We start from the raw sequence: 20,381 nt of genomic DNA on the forward strand, positions 1-20,381 counted from the left end.
TTGGAATCACGCATGCGGCCTAGCTACATTTATCTCTCACGTAGCTCTCTTGTCTACATGGGATACATCCCGTATCACACATGTGACCTAGCTACTATATAGTATCTCGTAGCCTTCTTGTACACATGATGTGCACTCGGCACCATATATGTGACCTAGCTACGCTCCCTCTATTTTATTCGATTTTTCAATGTTCAACCGGATCTCTCTCTATTACTTATTTCCATTCTTTCAATAGTCGATTTATACTTCAACATCAGCTAATATATATATAATAAGCTGAAATATAAAATGTAATTGAAATTAATGTATTATTTACATACAACTTACCTCGGTGCAAAATATGGAATTTTGCAATTTAGTCCAAAACTTTCTCCTTTCCCGCTCGAGGTCGATTCCACGCCTTTCTTGATCTATAACAACATATTTAGCTCATTTAACACTCAAACTATTTATTTTAATCCAAAATCACATTATACAAAAATTACATTTTGCCACCTAACTTTACAAAATTACGATTTTTCCCCAAGGCTCGAAAATTTAATTTCAGCCCTTATTCTTATGTTTAATGACCTACTGATCATTTTTCTTCTATGGAAACATCAAATTCTCACTCTAACACATAGTTATGAACAATAGGTATTTTTATCGATTATGCTGCTTTTGCTCGTTTTCGTTAAAAATCGCTTAGAAAATATCGTTCCCCTAACTTCAAACATTCATATTCTACCATCAAACAACAAAATACATGCCTATCATTCATGGGTAAATTTTTAAACATAAACCCTAACTCGAACTAATGGTAGAAATAAGTAAACCGAGCTACGAGGATTTCAAAAATGTGAAGAACATTAAAAACAGGGCTTGAATTCACTTACTATGAAGCTTGAAAGTTGAAGAAACCCTAGCTATGGAGGAGAGCAATTTTCGGCAGCAACTAATGAAGATGATAACCAATTTTGTGTTATTTTTCCCATTTTATTTCATTTAATATACAAATGACCAAAATGCCCTTACTACTAAACTTTCAAAAAAATTCCCTCCATGTCCAACTTTTGTCCATAACTTAAGAATGGGTCAAATTGCTATTTAAGACCTCCTAGTTAATATCCCAAAGCAATTTCATACTAAAAACTTCTAAAACACGAGTTTTACAATTTATTCGATTTAGTCCCTAATCTCAACTTAAGCGCAAAATGCAGAGAATTTCATCATGAAATTTTCATGAAATCATGAAATCATATCATAAACCCCAAAATAATTATAAAACGATTATTTCTATCTCGAATTTGTGGTCACGAAACCACTATTCCGATTAGGCCCTAATTCGGGTTGTCATAGATGCAATAATACTGCAAAGGGATATAACCCCTCCCCCAATGGATCTACAGAATCTTTACAATAGACTTTGGAACTTACAACAAGTAAGCAAGGTTAAAATTACATTTTGGAAAATAATAAACAATTACATGCCTACATTAAATAATTTACAAGTAAGAAATCTGTCTAACGAATATCTGCCCACTATGCCGAGTAATGGAGGAATCAGTGGCTCATGTTTTTTAAAAATGCATGATTTCAAAAGATATCATACAAGGGGTGGGGATTGATATTTCTCCCAACTCCCAAGTACAACAATGGAAAATCTGGTTAATAGAGATTTTTACCAACATGAATGAAGAACAAAGAAAATGTCTAGCAATATCCTTCTTGGCGTTATGGCAGATAAGAAATAAGGCCCATCATCAAGGAGAAAAGTTGAACACGTTTGAGGTAATAAAATTTATTAAAGCATATCATGTAAAAAGCAATATCATTAATACTGAAACTTCAATAGCTACTAGACAAATCAATAGTATATGGGTTCAACCAAGAGCAGATATGATAACATACAATTTTGGCACAGAATTTTGCAACAATACATTCAAATCAGTGATGGGAATTTTGTTCAAGGACTGTGAAGGTCATATATTGGTTGCATGTATTTACCACAACATCTTTATAGCAGATGCCACCACAGAGGAGGTGAAAGCATGTCTTCAAGCAGTTTCAGTGTCTGAGGAGCTAGGTTTTCGAAATCTGATAGTGGAAGGAGATTCCTTGACAGTAATAAAAAATTTTGGTCATTAGAAGTGGATAAATCGAGTATTGTAGTGATTATTCAAGAAATTAAAGAAAGATGTCAGATTCGAAAATGTTACCTACTCATTCGCTGGACAAATGGCCAACCAAGCGGGGCAAGTGGTGGAGGAGGAAGGGAAGAATTGACCAGAAACAAGGGTATGGATTGAGGAGGCCCCTCAAAGGGTAGAGTTAGTGGTTGAAAGGGACAGAAGTTCTTTAATAGTGTTTGAAATGGGTCGGAAGAAATGAAAAACGGATGATTCTGACGGTTTCATTTTTCTACAAGAACTTTCATTGATGACGTGAAAAGTACAGATCATTCCAAAGTGGAATGATGGTGGTAGATGAAAGAGTGGATTTCAAGAGGAGAAGTTGTTGGGTTTTTTATTCTAAAAAGTAAGATGTAGTCGATTTTTAAGGTTTGCTTCTTTTAGGTTGTTTCTTTGTTCCTTTTAGGACTAAACGATTTAAATCGCTTAAGAAACAAGGTAAGGTACAACTTTAGCATTAATTAGGATTTGCTCCACCAATTGATGGATGTAGGAGAGTAGGAGGCGTGGTACCCATGCAAAGATTGTATTTAATTTTAAATTTTAATGGCATCCATTTTTTAAGAACCATTTCTTATTTCTTAAAAAAAATAGAGATAATTTTTTTAATGTAAAATAAGGTTACTTGAATCTATGCATAAAATACCATTAATTATATATAAAATTAGTCAAATTATACTTTTTAAATGTTGTTTTATAATCTACTAGTGGGTCTCTATGCTTTAATAATAATAATAATCAATACAAAATGGTTGCGACTTGTGAGCGCTATAAATAGAGATCCAAACATTGAGGTTTAGCAATATCAATTATTTGATAAAAAGAAATGGATTTGATAAAAGGAGATGAGATTAATATTGATGAGTTGCTTGAAGCTCAGGCTCATGTTTGGAACCATACGTTCAGATTCATAAGCTCAATGTCACTGAAATGCGCTGTCGAACTACAGATACCAGATATCATCCACAACCACGGCCAAGCCATGAGTCTTTCAGACCTAGCTTTGGCTCTTGGTATCCACCATTCAAAACTCCACTGTCTCCATCGCCTCATGCGAATCCTCATTCATTCCGGCTTCTTTGCTGAATCCAAAACCAACCCAACTGACCAACAGAAAGCTTATGTCCTCACCCCTGTTTCTCGTCTTCTCCGAAAGGACAATCCCTTGAGTTCAACTCCCTTCATACTCGGAATGCTTGACCCCGTTTTACTAAAACCATGGCTATATTTAAGTTCTTGGTTCCAAAACCATGACCATCCTACAGCATTCACGGCAGCTCATGGCGAGAATATGTGGGATTATACCGGGCATGAGCCGAGGACGAATCATTTCTTTAATGATGCGATGGCCAGTGATGGGCTTCTGGCGGCGAGCGTGGTGCTTAGTAAGTGCAAAGGAGTTTTTGAGGGGTTGAAGTCAGTGGTTGATGTTGGGGGTGGGACGGGAACCATAACCAAGGTACTTGCTAAAGCTTTTCCTAAAACGGAATTCACTGTCTTTGATCTTCCCCATGTTGTTCATGGCTTGCAAGGATCTGAAAATTTGAAGTATCTTGGTGGAAACATGTTTGAAGGAGTTCCCCATGGAGATATGATCATGCTAAAGGTTTGTTTATTTTCTCTAATTAATTTTTTGTCTTGAAAATTAAAATTTAACCTTATTTTATTGATCATCTAATTTATTGCAGTGGATATTACATGATTGGAGTGACCAAGACTGTATAAAGATACTAGAGAGATGTAAAGAGGCAATTGGGAAGAAAGAAAATGGAGGGAAAATCGTGATTATGGAAATGATAATTGGAAACCAAGAATTGGATGAGCATCATTCTACCGAAACTAAGCTATTTTTTGACATGGAGATGATGGTTTGTCTTGATAGTCAAGAAAGAAGCGAACAGCAATGGAGTAAACTGTTTGCTCATGCTGGGTTTAGTCACTATGAGATATATCACATTTTAGGTCTAAGGTGTCTCATTGAGTTATTTCCATAATTAATTATCTGTGTTCAAATCTTAAATAAAAATTATAAAACTAATATAGAACATGAAATTCGTGTTTATTATATTATTTTTTTGTATTTTATCGAATGGGATATGTTTGTGTCTTTCTTTTTTTATTGTGTTTAAGATTATGATATGAGTAATGAAGTGCTGTATTCCCTTGTGTAAAATAAAGTTTTTATTGATTTTTCATAGGAACAATTTTCATTAGGGTGAATATTTAATCGAATCGAGTGAAAAAGTTTTGAGTTAATTAAGTAGACAAGTTTTATTTTCTCATTTTAACTTGATTTGAATTCTTTTTAATCGAGTAAAGTGAAATGCAATTCGAGTCCATAAAATTGTTTAAGTTAAACTAAAAATTAAACATGTCAAATTAAAATTTTATTACAATATAACTAATTCAATATTAGAGCACATAAATTTGAAATTATATATATTTTAATATGATAAACTTAAATAATTAATTTACTTATTTAGGTCTCGAAAATTATTATTTTAGAAAATTTTAATTTTCTTTTATATATTCTTTAGCATTTTATATATTTTTAAAAATATAAATTTTTAAATTTTATTAATATTTTAAAATTTTAAAATTTTTGTGAAAATTTTTTGTTGAGAGAGACCAATTTACTCATTTTCAAAATTGACAATGATCAAAGCGGTATTTACACTAATTTGTTATTTGAGTTATTCAAATTATTCAAGTTACTCGAATTGTAAAATTCAACTCGACTCAAACTCGAAACTCGAATTATTTATTCAAATTTATTAAAAAATTCAATTAATTTAAATAACACGATTAAATTAACTCAAAATTTAAAAATTTTTAACTTTTTCGAGTAAGTTTTGCTCACTAGTTTTCATTTGTTTTATTTATTTAAATTAAATTGTTGGCAGCCACATTATCTAGTTTTTACCATTTGTGATTTACTACACCACATGATACTAGGCTTTGCTTATTTGCTCTTAGCATGATTAATATTTGGAGGTTAAGTCTTATTATTAATTTTTATATTTTGTAGAAGTTATAGATTTATTCTTTATATTTTAATTTGATTAATTTTAATTGCTGTATTTTTTAAATTGGTCAATTTTAATCCTTGTATTTTTCAAATTTTAAAATTTTAGTCATAACCTAAACAATAACTCATTAAATTTGTTTGTTTAAATTAAATTACTAGTCATATACTATACATACAATTGTAGATTTAGTCCATAATTTTCTATTGTATTATTGTAAGTTGCAAATTTTGAAATTTCAATCCTAGTGCAAATGACATTTGTTAATCTATTAACTGTAATTTTAGTGAGTAATAAGTGGAAATAATAAGCTAACATGGGATTACACATGTGATAATATATGTTTGGCGAATCTGATTTTGAAAATAACAAAACTTAACTTAATGAATTTAACAATTATCATTTGGTAAGAATTGAAATCTTAAAATTTGAAAACTACAAGGACTAAAATTACTAAATTAAAGTGTAGGGACTAAATTCATATCTTTTGCAAAATACAGCGATTAATAGTAAAATTTAATCATATTTGAAAGTGTTTGGAGTTATTTACATAAATTCAACATAAATATCAGATTACTTGTATAAATACTATACACTCATCTATATTATTTATAGAGTTAGTTTGAACTGATGTCACCCTCTAATCAATTTCAACTCAATTGTTAAATTATTATAAGATCATTATTTCTACGAAGCAATGAATATTATTTTGAGTCATTTTCATATAAATTCATTAAATATATAATTAAATTTGAACCTAGAACTTTTGTAACTTATACTCTTTCAACCTAGTTATTTTAATCAACTCTATATTTGGCTTTTATATAAAAAATTCTTAAAAATTTGATTATATATCTATATGTAAGTGATGTAAGATATCATACATGAACTCTTTTCTATGTATATACATATATAGAAAAATAACTTTACCACCTAAAAATAGGGCTTAGGAGTTTTAGGAGTAATTTATGAATTTTGAGCATGGTATATTGGTAATGTTTTCGATTATGGTTTTTATAAAATTAAATCAAGTCTTGAAAATGAGTTTTAAATTCCTTTAATTTTGAAAAAAAAGACTAATTTGTAAAAGAGTCAAAACTTAAAGTTTTTAAAAGGCAATTAGACCAGATTTTAAAATCCAACCTTAAAACCCCCATTTATAGTTTTATTTTCAATTTAGTCTTATTCTCCTCTCATACTTGTGCCGTCCATAATTCTCCCAACTCTACCAACTCTCCTAATCGATTTTGAATTTTAAATCCTATTTCCTTTTGATTTCTATCATCTCTTAAGTTATAAATCTTCATAGAAGTTAAGAAAAACACCCAATAACACCATAATTTTCTCGATTGTCAAGCTTGTGAGTTTTTCGAGTTTTCGATCAAACGCTCAGTTTTTCATTATCTAAGGTAACGAATCAACTTCTAAATAGTTTTAAATGTTATTTAGCCTTTAAAGCTAAGTTTTTAGCCATTAAATCACATGTTTTGAATAAAAGTTGAAAATTGGCTCGTTAATGGTGGATTTCGAGATTCTGGGTAAAAACATGGTTTCAAAGTATTTTTCAATTAGTTTTGCTGTAGTTAGAAGGTTTCTAAAATTACTTTGAAGTTTCTTTAAAGAATTCTTGAGTTTTAATGAATTTTCAGAAAATAGCCAAAAATATGTCAAAAAAATCAATACCATGAATTGAGTAGTTTTGTGTAGTTTAAAGGTTGAGAATTAGTCGTTGATGAATAATTAGATGAATGAAATGTGTTTTGGGTGAAAAGATTAAGTGTAGATCAAGATATTTGGATTTCAAGTTGGTTATGTTAAAGATGTCGGCTACATGAGAACATAGCTTAGGCTTATGTTTTTTATTGCTTGTGGTGAGTCCTTAACTGATTTTTGAATGAATTGTTGTGTGAATTATTGTGTTGAAGTTTCGGATTTGTTAGGAGCTTCTACACGTAGAGATAATGTAACAGCCCGATTTTGGGTCTAGTCGGAACAGTGGTTTCGGGACCAGAAATCCGATGTAGAAAAATTTATTTTTATTAAATTTGTTATGGTCTGCAGTTTTATGGAATGATTTCATGAAAATTTCGTTCAAAAATTTTGACGTTTGGGCACTTAATTTAGTCAAAAGTGCTAAATTGTAAAAAAGTGCAAAATTTGATTTCTACATGCTAGAGGTGTCTAATTGCTGTGAAATTTTAAATTGGAGGTCCTTAAATAGTAATTAGAACACTGGTTAAGTTGTTGGACAAAAATGTACATGGTTAGGCATGTTTCTAAAGTTTTTCATTAAGGGCATTTTATTAATTTGGTAATTAAATGAATTAAAAAGCCAAATTAAAAGCCAATTTTTGCTCAACTTCTACCCCATGGCCGAATGTATCAAGAAGAAACCATGGCTATGGTTTTTCAAGCTTTCAAGCTCGATTGTAAGCCCGTTATAGCCCCGTTTTTAATGACTTTTCTGTTTTTGAAATCCTCGTAACATGATCTATCTATTTTTACCACTAATTTAAGAAATAATCAAGGTCTAAAATTTTACCCATGATGGATATTTGTGTATTTTGATGTCTAGTGGTAGGAAATATATGTTTGGTGTATGATAAACAATTTTTGCTAAGTGATTTTCGATAAAAATGCCTAAAAGGACCTATTTGCAAAAAGTTACGAAATGGGTGTTGAAATGCGAATAAAAGAAAAATTTGGGCTACTATAAGCATGTATAAGGTTCTGCTAGGCATGGGTATTGAAGAAATTGAGTACATTTCATTTTACGAGCCTAGGGACTAAATTGTAAAAATGTCAAACTTTAAAGGCAAAAATGTATTTTTTTCCATAATGAGATTTTGGGCTGATTTAAATAGTATAATGATTAAATAAGTTAAATGTGATATTATATATCAAGAAAAACGAGGTTCGAAATTAGAACGGGGGAAAACGAGTATTTGACGGTTAAGTCCTTTTCGCCATTTTTATGTCGAGATAAGTTTGTATGTTTAATAAACATTAAATTATATATGTCTAAATGCTTAATCGATATAATTGTGGTAAATGTTATATTATTGAAATGAAATGTGAATGCTATTGAGAATGATACTACTGAAGTGACCGATAGAGTTTCGATACAGCGAAAGTCTCGGTTGAGCCTTAAGAATAGATAGGATATAAATGTCATAACATTAGGGTTACTAATATTACGTGTAAGACAATATCTGGGATATGGCATCGATATGAGACTTCGTCTAAGACCATAGCTGGGCTATTGGCATCGATACGAGATTACATGTAAGACCATATCTGGGATATGGCATTAGTACGGTACTATGTGTACGATATTCCCGAGTATCCTTTAATATTCTAAGTGGTTCAATAGGTAATTTAATGGGTATGTCGAAGAAGAGAAAGAGCATGTATGTATTACGAATTTGTATAGGTATGTACATAAAGTTTATAAGCATTGACTTCATGATATTGTGAGTTCATGGTTTCCATGAGAATGTTTTTGCGAAAGCCTTGTGATTATTGATCTATACTTGTGATGTACGAAATATATGGTAAATTCGGTTGGCGATCGTGTAATTGGCTTTCGGGCCAAATTGAGTTATGATCTAGCATGTTTGATTCACACAAATTGTGATTTATTAGATATGAGAAAAAGGAAAGATTGGCATAATTGGCTATTAAAATGATTATGAGAAGATATGGGCTTTAAACAATTGAAAGCCCTAAATAGAGGTCACACGCCCGTGTGGGCAGGTTGTGTGGCTACACATGCTCGTGTCCTGACCCCGCGTAACTCTCTGACTTGTAACCCATGAACAAATTAATGTCACACGGCCAAGTCACATGCTCGTGTGCTAGGCCACGTGGAAAATTAATTTTCATAAAATAGGTGCAGACTTCATACGGCCAAGACACACGTCCGTGCCTAGGGCCGTGTCATCCACACGGCTGAGACACACGCTCGTGTCTCTGCTAGTGTGCTCAATTCTGAGCATTCTGTTTCTCAAAATTAAGGTACAGGGGACACGCGGCCAAAACCCATGCCCCTGGGACAGACTGTGTGTCACACATGGCCTAGACACACACCCGTGTGTCTACCCGTGTGGACAAAATAAAAGATATTTACCAAGCCATTTGCCACCCTCATTTACACCTACACTTACGACAACTCAATAGCACAATTAATGACATACTTAGGCAACCAAAACATCCACAATTATGACCAACACATCCCAATACAATAGCAACATCCATCATACTCACAACATTGATTATGCCCTAAGTCAATCATGCAAATTTCATATTCATTAAGCCTCAATCTACTATTTTCAAGACAACTAGTTGTGCACAATTTTATCATCTCATCAATATATCACATTTCCAAACATTTCACATTCATGCTATGAATCACAATCCATCATTCACCAAGCATACCAAGGCCATATCACTAAAGATATTGGCACATATATGAATACACTTAGGCTTACAACCATGTTAGCCAAAATAAGCCAATTTACATGGCCAAATATCAAATCAAGTCCTTGACAAATTACAAGCCAATACATTGACTAAAATCATAGTGACACATATAAAAAAATAACCAAATCTGTATACATGTCATACTTTCAAAATACTAAGATCATCAATAACCAAAATGAAAGTTTGATAGTGTGATTCGAATCTCTGACGATCTTCGATCCGAGTTAGCTTGGTGACACTCTAAAACATGGAAAATAAACGAAGTAAGCTATATAGCTTAGTAAGCTCGTATGTAAGAAATAAGCAACCTTACCATGCACATAACATTCAAATAATACAACATAATTAAATGTAAATTTACCATAGTATCATAATTCATTTCATCACAAAACTTACCTCATTTTCATCATTTCAAGCATTTAATAAACATGAACTTTACTCACATACCTAAACCATCTCGAAATGAACTTACACATATTCTCATCTTTGATGTACCCGTGAACCACTCGGAATAAAAATGTTGGATACTCGGGAAATTTGCACAATAAGTGCCATATATGTAGCCAAAGCTACCCAAGTCTCATATCACATAGTTGCTCGCTCTCGAGCCATCAACGGGCCTGCTCACACAAGCTGTCAGTCAAGACGTAGCTAGGCGGTGGTGCTCACACAAGCTGTCAAGTATCCGCAACATATGCCGGTATACTCAGTAATAGGTAGGACATACAAGACCAGCACCCAAATCACATAATCACATGAAACATAATGACCCTAGTGACATGTCACTTGTATCCTACCCTATTCCTAAGGTTCAAACGGGATTTCTTGTTTATCGATTTGTCTTCATACTATTTCATAGGATTAAGCTCATCCACATTTATCAAACATACAATTCATGCTATATTAAAGCAATAAAATACAATCATATTAAAGCTTATTTTTAACATACGAACTTACCTCGGTACAAAATGGCTAATAGTTCGATTTAGTCCACAACTTTGTTCTTTCCTCGGTCTATGTCAAAACCTCACCTTTCTTGGTCTATAATACCACATTTAACTCATTCAATCATCACATTATTCAATTTAATCCCAAAAACACCTTATGGTAAAAATTATACTTTTGCCCCTAACTTTTCAACTTTTTACATTTTAGTCCCTAGGCTCGTAAAATGATTTTCATTCGATTTATTCATTACCCAAGCCTAGCCGAATATTATTAGTACTCATATCAGCCTACATTTTTCAGTTATTCATATTTTTACACACATTTTACAACTTTTACATATAGGTCCCTATTTGACATTTTCATCAAAAATCACTTGGTAAATGTTGTTTATCTAACACCGAACATACATTTTCTACCATTAAACATCAAAGTACACAAATATTGAACATGAGTAAAATTTTAGAATTTGATTTTCTTTCAAATAGTCCTTAGAATAGCTAAATCAAGTTACAACATTCACAAAAATGTAAAAATCATTAAAAACAGGACAAAGACAAACTTACGATCGAGCTTGAGAGCTTGGAAAACCCTAGCTATGGTTTCCTTTGAGACATTCGGACATGGGGATGAAATTAGAAGGATGAACGTATTTTATTTGTTTTATTTTGTCTTTATTAACTAAATGACCAAAATGCCCTTAATGTCAAACTTTGAAATTTCACCAACTATGTCCATTTTAGTCCAACTAAAAGTATAATGGTCTAATTTCCATTTAAGGACCCCAAATTTAAAATTTCGTTTCAATTAAATACCTCTAGCTTCTAGAACACACATTTTGCTCCTATTGCAATTTAGTCCTATTAGTCAAATTAGACACTTTATCGATAAAATTTCTTAACGAAATTTTCACAATCATTCTATCATACTGTAGACCTTAAATAAATAATAAAAATAAATATTTCTACTTCAGATTTTTGGTTCCAAAACCACTATTCTGATTTGACCTTAAAACGAGCTATTGCAGGTACACGGTTCAACACATGGGCGTGTGGGATGGCCACACTGGCGTGTGGGATGCCCACACTGGCGTGTAGATTAGCCACACGGCCGTGTGACCCCTGTAGGTGAAAATTTTTTAGTTTTGCCTGATATGTCCTAATTTGTTCCGATTTGGTCCACGATTATTCGCAAACTATTTTTAGGGCCTCGAAGGCCCGATTTAAAGCACGTACATGTATGCTTCATTTCTTTTCAAACATATTCGTATTGATGGAATTTATTTGATATTTGGATGCAAATTGTTATGAGAAGTCTTGATATATGCCATAACCCTATTCCAGCGACGAAAACAGGATATAAGTGTTACAAGTCTCGATTTACTTCTGAACTTGTTCGAAGGCTTTTGTAAGCCCAATTAAGGCTCGATTTTGATTGCAATGCATGTTTAACATTGAATTAACTCATATTTATTAATTATTTAGTATTATCGAATAAATGGCTTGTGAATATTTAGGTTTACTGTTGTAGCATCCTATAGCTCGGGTTTGGCGATTAGGTCAGGTATAGGGTGTTACACATCTCTTGCAATCTCCTCTTTCAAGGTTGTCATCATAGCCTCTATGGTATCATCCCTATCGATTAACTTGTTCTCAACGGAACCAAGAAACTTTGACATATAGTCCCTGAGCTGCTCCTTCTTGGATTGCAACCCATCGATGAGTCCCCCCTCGACTTCATCGAGCCCCTCTTTGGCATCACCGTGGACTCCTTGAGAGTCACTACCCGATCTTCTAAAGCCGACAACATGTCCCTTGATCAACTAGCTTTTCTAGCCCTCCCACGAGTCTCCATTGGCTCAACATATTCGGCAACTTCTTTTGACATCTTTCAACGGTGCCTTTGAAACCTTAGCTCAGATACAAACTATCACAAATTTAGATTTTCGCCTCACCAACTCATAGTTTTAATCACAAGGTACAAGGTAATCATAAATTTTGGGTTTTCAAAATTTTTACATCAAAAAACTTGTTTAAGAAAAATTTGTCATTTGCCTATAATTAATTTCAAATATGTTAATATTTTTTATTCATTACAATACGAGAGGGAATGAGACAAATGATAAGTTTGAACCCATTTAATATCAGACAAAATATTTTATACTAAATTAAAACTATAAAATATATATTATTTTGGCCTCAAAAGTGCCATTTTAATTATGCGTGAACCAATTTCCAACATAAGTACAATATTAACGCATCCTACCCTATTTTAAACGTGTTGAAACATAATATATATTTTCTATTTTCTATTTTACATACGGGAGACAAATCTAACACCAGAATCTACAATCGAAAATTTAATCGATTCGCATAATGACCACTTTTACTAATAGCACCAAAAAAGAAATTTCACAATTTTGTCAGTAGGTACTATCGTTCATAGTCTTTTAATACACATCTGGTTATCCAATTATTGTTTATTCTCCTTTTAATTATATAATTATCAATTTCTTTTTAAAATTTAGTGGTCGAGCTTGTTTATTTTTTAATTATCAAACTATAAATATTTTTAATTTAGTTACTTAATTAATTGAGAATAATTTTTCTTTTATCTATTTCAATTTAGTGCCGTTAAGTATCTAACGAATGAGTAACATGTCAATTAAAAATCGATATAATAATAAATTTAGTGTTCAAGCTATTATATCAATTTAATCATTATTTTAAAAAATTAATCCTTACAAATTACAAATAATCTTAATTTGATTTTAATTCAAAAAATTTAAAGAAATATATAAAAATGTTTGGTTAAAAAATATATAAGAAATTTTAATATATATTAATATTAAATAAAAAAAATACCCTCCTCTCCAGCCAATCCCGTGTCTCTCATCTTTTTCTTCCCGCGTGACTTAAATGTTTTACAATCCCTAACTATATGTGTTGGATTGGACATTTCACATCTCATAAAAATCAGAAATATTTTTCAGAGACGGACAAGTTTTCATCCCGTCTTCCTAATAATCGCACCATTTTAAAAGTGAGAAAATGACTTGTAATAATAAAAAATACAACCTCATAGTTGATTAGTTGAATTTCCAATTTAAAAAATTGATAGTTGAGAGAATAAAAAAATATAAACTCATAGTTGATTGATTAAATTAAAAAAAAATTAACAATTAAATAACCAAAAAAAAAAAGTTAAATGAGCTGTGATGTAATTTACCCTACTTTAATCTTACATAGAAGGCTTAAAGATTACTCGCACATCTCAACACTTCCTTACATGACCATTTAAGTGCTTTAAGTGCCTCTTTACAAATGCCTACGTAATGAAATAGGTTTCTTTTTTTTTTATCTTTTCGAGTATTCTTCCCATTAAATTATCTTTAGACCATATGAGAATGAGGTTATGCCAAGATAATTGGCCATTGTTAGAGTGAAACAGGCTATCAAAAGCTTCCATATAACACCATGACTCTGATTAAAGTTTTTCACAAACATTTTGATTAAAATAAAATATACACCGATAAATTTTTTCTTTTCCAACTAAGGAAAATATTGTTATTTGTGGCTGATTTGTACCTTGTTATTTTTTTGTGCACCACTAATTTTCCTTTCCTTTGTGGCGTTCCAACTCGAGAATGTCATTGGTGCAGTGTGCTAATCCCAACCAAGGAAAATATTGGAGTAGTGTACCTTGTAATTTGATGTTTTGATATTTGAAGTTCCATAAGTATCTACAACCGAAAGCATTATTTTCAATTATTTGAAAAGGTTTTATGTTTAATATTTACATCATTTAATGTGATCTCATATATAACATTTGGAAATTAAAGTTTTTATAGAAAATGGAAATAATCTTACGCATAAGGTTTTTCTTTTTTTTTTTTGTTGGAAACATAAGGTTAAAATTTTGACATGCGGATAATTTAAAGTTCCACCATATGTCATGCATTTAACATTATATTCTTTTTAAATAATTACTATATCAATTATATGTCATATGTATACTAGTTTCTTTATTTCGTGGTTTGCATAAGTTAATTATATATATTAATTAGAATATATCATTTTACAATTTTTATGATAAAATTTAAAATAAATACTAGTTTTAAAATTTTTAAAATCATTTTTTTAAAATTAATTAATTAAATTATAGAACTACTTAAAATAATCACATTATAAAGTATTATAAAAACCATCACACTAAGAAATTGAGAAAACTGCCTAAAATATTATTAACATTAAAAATAAATATTTTATTGTATGAATGATTAGCTATGAAGGATTTAGGTATTTTTCAGTCTGGTTTTATTAAAAAAAAAAACCCTTAGATTTCGTACTATTTCACCGATCTGTCTTTTCTTATCAATTTGTCTTTAATAATATTATTGAAATTAAATAAATAAGATTGTAAACCAAATTTTAAAAATATAATACAATTAATCAAAATATAGGAAGCAAAGATTAATTAAAAGAAAATTTACATCACAATTGAAGATTCAACCATTGAAACAAATTTAGAAATATTTATTTAAATATGAAAAATTATTAAAATGTGGAAAAGAAAGTAGAATAGACACCCTAACATAATGTTAAGGTTGAAGAATCAAACATTGTTCTCTTTGCAAAAGTTTCTTCTTTCATTGTCGGTAACTCGATTACCGTAGATAATAAATTAATTTTCATATTAATAATATTGGGAAAATATTTCATTAAATTAGTAAATAAATTGAAACAGAATATAGTTAGATGTAAAAGAATAAAATATTGAGAATATAATTTTCGATGATGATTTAAAATTTTAAAACCTATCCTACTTAACGTGTTGGTTTTTGTTGGAGATGCAATATTTATAGGCTGGAGAATAAAAATTCCAAAGTGAATTTCGTAAAAATTAATAATATGGTAACTTATGTTCTAAATTAAAAACATATTAATTGCATTAATCATTAAAAATATATATTATGGGCAACATTTTACGTTTGGATATTACCAACAATATTTTTTAATAAATCACATGTTTACTATACTTAAAAAGATAGCATAACGACTTATTTGGTCATCTAATTATAAAAAATTTCATGTTAGCCCTAATTTAATTTGTGCTTCTTTAAGCTCTTGAATTTATATCATTTATCAAATTACCTAAAAAATAATAGAAAATTTACCATTTATTAAATTTACTAATGTGGAATTTATGTAATACTCCATGTGTACGTGGAAGGTGGGGATTGAAATCTATAATCACCTTCTTTTTGAGTATTGTAGATTTGTTGGTCTAATCATTCTAATTTAATATTTAATAGGTGGCCCACGCTTTTTCAATTTTTTTGAGTTTTAAAACATGGAAGGTTGGGATTGAAATTTATAATCACATTCTTTTTTTATATGGTAGATTTTTGTTCAAATCCTTCTAGTTTAATAAATGTTTAATCCAGGTATTGCTTGTTACTTTCCTGTTATACATAAAGAGTACATTAAATATATGCAATTACATTATAAAAGGGCATCTAACGTTAAAATTGGTTACTAAATGGAACAAGTAATTAAATGGAAAACAGGAAATAAAATAGAAATAAATATTAAATGCAAATATTCACAATTTTTTACCCCCATTTCTTCATTCGTTTTCATTGTATAAATACCCTACCTGCATAGAAGCTAAACACACCACAATACAAAACATAAAGCTAAGGTCAGAAAAAATATTTTCAAGTATGTTTTTATTATCATTTGTTATTTTTATTGTAGAGTTTTAATAATTTTTTTTAAATATGGACTCACATATATAACAATAGTAATTACATGTTATTATTTATTATCATAAAGATTGACCCAAATTAAAATTAATTTAATTTAGTTAATGTTTATTGAGCTTTAGTTATTACATAAAGTATGAGTCAAATATGTGTAGATACTCTAGTAATTAATTTCTAGTTGATAATAAGCTGATTAAAAATTAAGGTTAATGTACACAAGTTATATATATTGATCCCCAAATTACATATACGTAACTTTTCTAATATCCCATCTTTAGAAAAGAGAGAGTTACCTTCTCTGAATTACTTGTGTGCTAATTTGAAAAATCAAAACCATAGGATCCAATGATTTCAAGAATCAATGGATTCAAGTACACTTTTGCATCTATTTTTTTTTCTTAATTTATTTTTGATAATTTGACATGATAGATTCTGGTTTACAATTTTAAGTTTATAGCAGATCTTGTTTAATGATTTTAATAAGTGTCATTCGAGGCTCGTCATGTCGAATCATTGAGAATGAGTTATTTTTTAGGGTAAACTAAAAAAATAGTCACTTTTGTTTACCTTATGTTACATTTTAGTCACTTATGTTTGAAATGTTATGTTTTAATCACTTATTATTTTATTACGAAGTGATCACTCTTCCGTTAAGTTCCGTTATCTCCCTAACGGTAATCCTACGTGGCAGTCCAACTAGATTTTAAGTGCCAACTTGGATTTCCTAATGGGATGAGAATATATTTTTAATTAATTAACTTTAATTAATTAAAAATTTTAAACCCTAAATCTTAGTTAAAAAACCATTCATCTCCCCTTTTTTTTAGTTTTCTTTTCTAGATGACTAAGAAAGTTATTATCGTCAGAATTTTTTAATTCACATACAAAAACAAAAGAGGATTCAATGGAGGGTTCAGGTATATCTTCTTCACCGGCAAATTTATGTTCTAAGACTTAAAATCAAGTGGTTGTCGACAAATAAGAAGATGGTAATTGTTTTTGTTCCTAATTATTGTATTTTCCAATTCTTCACGTTATTGAATAATTGGTTTCTCAATCTGATTTTTTCTGATCTAATCGCCTTGTTTGTTCATAATCTCTTTATAGGTATCCCTTTTCTACTACTTAATACGCTTCTTTTAGTTGTTAATATTGATTATTTTAAGTTGAAATTTTGTGGGAACTCATATTTTTCCGAGTAATCATACAGTTAACCCTGCAAATGAATATACATATCTTTAATAAAATTCAAAAAGTATACTCAGGCGAAACTCAAGGCTGGCAATGGATCCTATCATTCAAGCTAAACATCTCAGCATGATCTAATTTGCAAGGCCCCATTATACTATCTGCTGTTATATCCAAATAACAAGATTTATGTCCGGTATCTTTTTATTTTTTTCAGCCTTCAAGCAAAGTCATCAGAATACCATCTGAAATTTCTTGAAATTAGAGATATATCGATAACTAATACATAGCTTAACTTCATTGTGACAACTTACAACCAATGATTGCCAATAGTATACCTGATTATCCATGCAGGCTCAGAGGCAATGTTTGCTGATCTTGGTCACTTCTCTTATGCTGCAATTCAGGTAACTCAACACTAATACCTTGTAAATTTTGATTTGATGGTTACTGAATTAAATTTGTGTTCAAAGTTGGCTACTAAATTGAAATTTAACCTTCGTCTTGCTGCAGACTGCTTTCACATTTCTGGTTTATCCAGCTCCTATATTGGCATATATGGGTGAAACTGCTTATTTGTCTCAACATCATCATACGAGTTACCACATCAGCAAAGACAGGAGATGCCAATGCATGTTCTTATAAAGATACGGCTCAAGTATTTGAATACACATTTCCTGACTTTATAATTTGATCAAATTTTGCTAATTGGGTTTTTTAATATTTTTTTTTTTTGTGTATGTAGAAACCGGCTGATCTAGAGGGTGACTACCCATTTATAAAAGCTGATGCACCGTGTCCTTATGGTTTAGCCTGTAGATTTGCAGGCACGCATAAGGATAATGCTCCCGCTGCTACTTCTAATTTATTGAAGAAAAACTCTAAAGTTAATGGAATAATGCGCTTGTAGAAAAACAAAAATGTTCAGAAGCTTTTGTGGAAAAACAAAATGCGCTTCACTAAAGCGGATGTTGTAGTTAAATCTCTTGGACTAGCGGTACAATGAAATAATTCTTTTATTGGTCCTTATTTCTTGCATTTCTATTTATTCCATATTGTTGGATCATCATTATGGTTTACTGTTAGTAACTTGTTATCAATGCGATAATTCAGTGCCCAACTGGAAAGTAAAGAAGCTGGTAGATAAGGAGGAAGATGAAGTTGGTTTAGATGGTTCTCATGCTGCCGATGAAACTAATTGCAAAAAGGTGGTTGATGATTCAATTGACTATTCTAAGTGTCCTTAAACATTTCGAGCAACAGTTAATGCTGAGGAGGCATGTGAAACTGATGAGTTGAGACCCTTGAAGAAGGCTAAGTTAGTGGTTGATGAAAAATGCTTTGATGAAGGGCAAGGTGATAGACTTCTTGTGGATTTTTTATTCTTTGCATTTCTTGTTGGAATGGCTTAGCTATGCATGTAGGTATATTCTTGTTGGTCTTTTAGATGTCATCCCCCAACGTCTGAATTGGCGACCTCTCTCATACTATGGACGAGATGATCTTGAGACGCTAATGGCCTCTGATTCTACAGCTGACTGGGAATGCAATTGCTTCTTACTATATGTCTAACCGTAATACGGTAGTAGTGATCCTCTTATTAGTTTCGTCTTCATTCCGCAGATCCGTATATCTGAAATGCTGCTTGGCAAGGTTCCAGATGGTTTCATATTCACACCAAAGCACAAATCCAATGCTTATGATTGTGCAGAAAATGGCTAATTTTGTGCCATTTATTTAATATTACATCATTTTTATGAATGCAAGTCTTTTGGTTTGCAGATTATGTTTTTCATTCCCTAGGTTTATTTAATTGCTGAAACCATATTGAATTGATATCACTATCTTTCAATTTTGTAGTTAAGTTAGCGGTATCTAATACTAGCTCGTGCTACTATCTAGCTTCTATTATTCAAGGGAGTATGCTCATCTTGCTCCAAATTTAGTACAATTTAACCACGATAACTATTAAATAATGTAATTGTACAAGATACTATAGATTACATTTTCATTTGAATGGTTAAAATATAGTTAAGGGATGCTTTGTGCCACTTGTGATTGAAAATTATAGTTTTAAGATTAAAAAGTTTTATCACGGAAAACTATTCAGCTTCCACGCCAGAATCTGGAACTGCAATCATGACATCACAGTCAACGGGAGCTTCGATAGCAAGTATTTCCCCAAAAGCATGCCTTGATTCATAAACACACTTTCCAAAAACAACAGAATTAGGCAAACCAAAATATATATGCTCAAAAATGCATTGTTTTGGTTCAGGGTGGGGCATCAAGCAAACTGATTGAACCCCATCTTTTTTATCTGCCACCAACACTTCTCCAGGATATACCTTTCTCTCATATGTTGTCTCGATCAAATCAAGAGCACATGATTCAGAGGAAAAAACCACAGCGCCATTGCTCCTCCTTCCCATTACCAAAGGCCTAAATCGATGAGGGTCTCGCACTGCAACAAGCTTATCCTTGACCACAAACACTATCGAATAAGCTCTTTCAAGCTTCTCACAAGCTTCAACAATCCTTAAAAAGAAAGGCCTAGCTTTTGAAATAGTAATCAAATGAAGTACAACCTCAGTATCAGAACTAGTATTGAAAATTAAACTATTGTCTTCAAGCATAGCTTTCAAAGCTCGATAGTTTACCAAGTTTCCATTGTGTGCAACCCCAATGGACCCAAACTTGTACCCAACAACAAAAGGCTGCACATTTTTTAACATAGAAGAACCAACAGTTGAATATCTAACATGTCCAATAGCCATTCCTCAAGTAATTGTTCAATAG

At 31.1% G+C, this 20,381-nt stretch overlaps 1 protein-coding gene across 1 annotated transcript; it reads left to right on the forward strand.

The window, feature by feature from the left end:
- Window positions 1-2,972: 2,972 nt before the first annotated feature.
- Window positions 2,973-4,351, forward strand: LOC108484153 (trans-resveratrol di-O-methyltransferase-like). Its single transcript, XM_017787841.2, has 2 exons — window positions 2,973-3,780; window positions 3,863-4,351. Exons 1-2 carry the CDS (start codon window positions 3,001-3,003, stop codon window positions 4,166-4,168), a joined length of 1,086 nt encoding a protein of 361 aa, XP_017643330.1. The 5' UTR covers window positions 2,973-3,000; the 3' UTR covers window positions 4,169-4,351.
- The last annotated feature ends 16,030 nt before the right edge of the window (window positions 4,352-20,381 follow it).

Source organism: Gossypium arboreum, chromosome 7, assembly GCF_025698485.1.
Source record: "Gossypium arboreum isolate Shixiya-1 chromosome 7, ASM2569848v2, whole genome shotgun sequence".
Taxonomy (NCBI): domain Eukaryota; kingdom Viridiplantae; phylum Streptophyta; class Magnoliopsida; order Malvales; family Malvaceae; genus Gossypium; species Gossypium arboreum.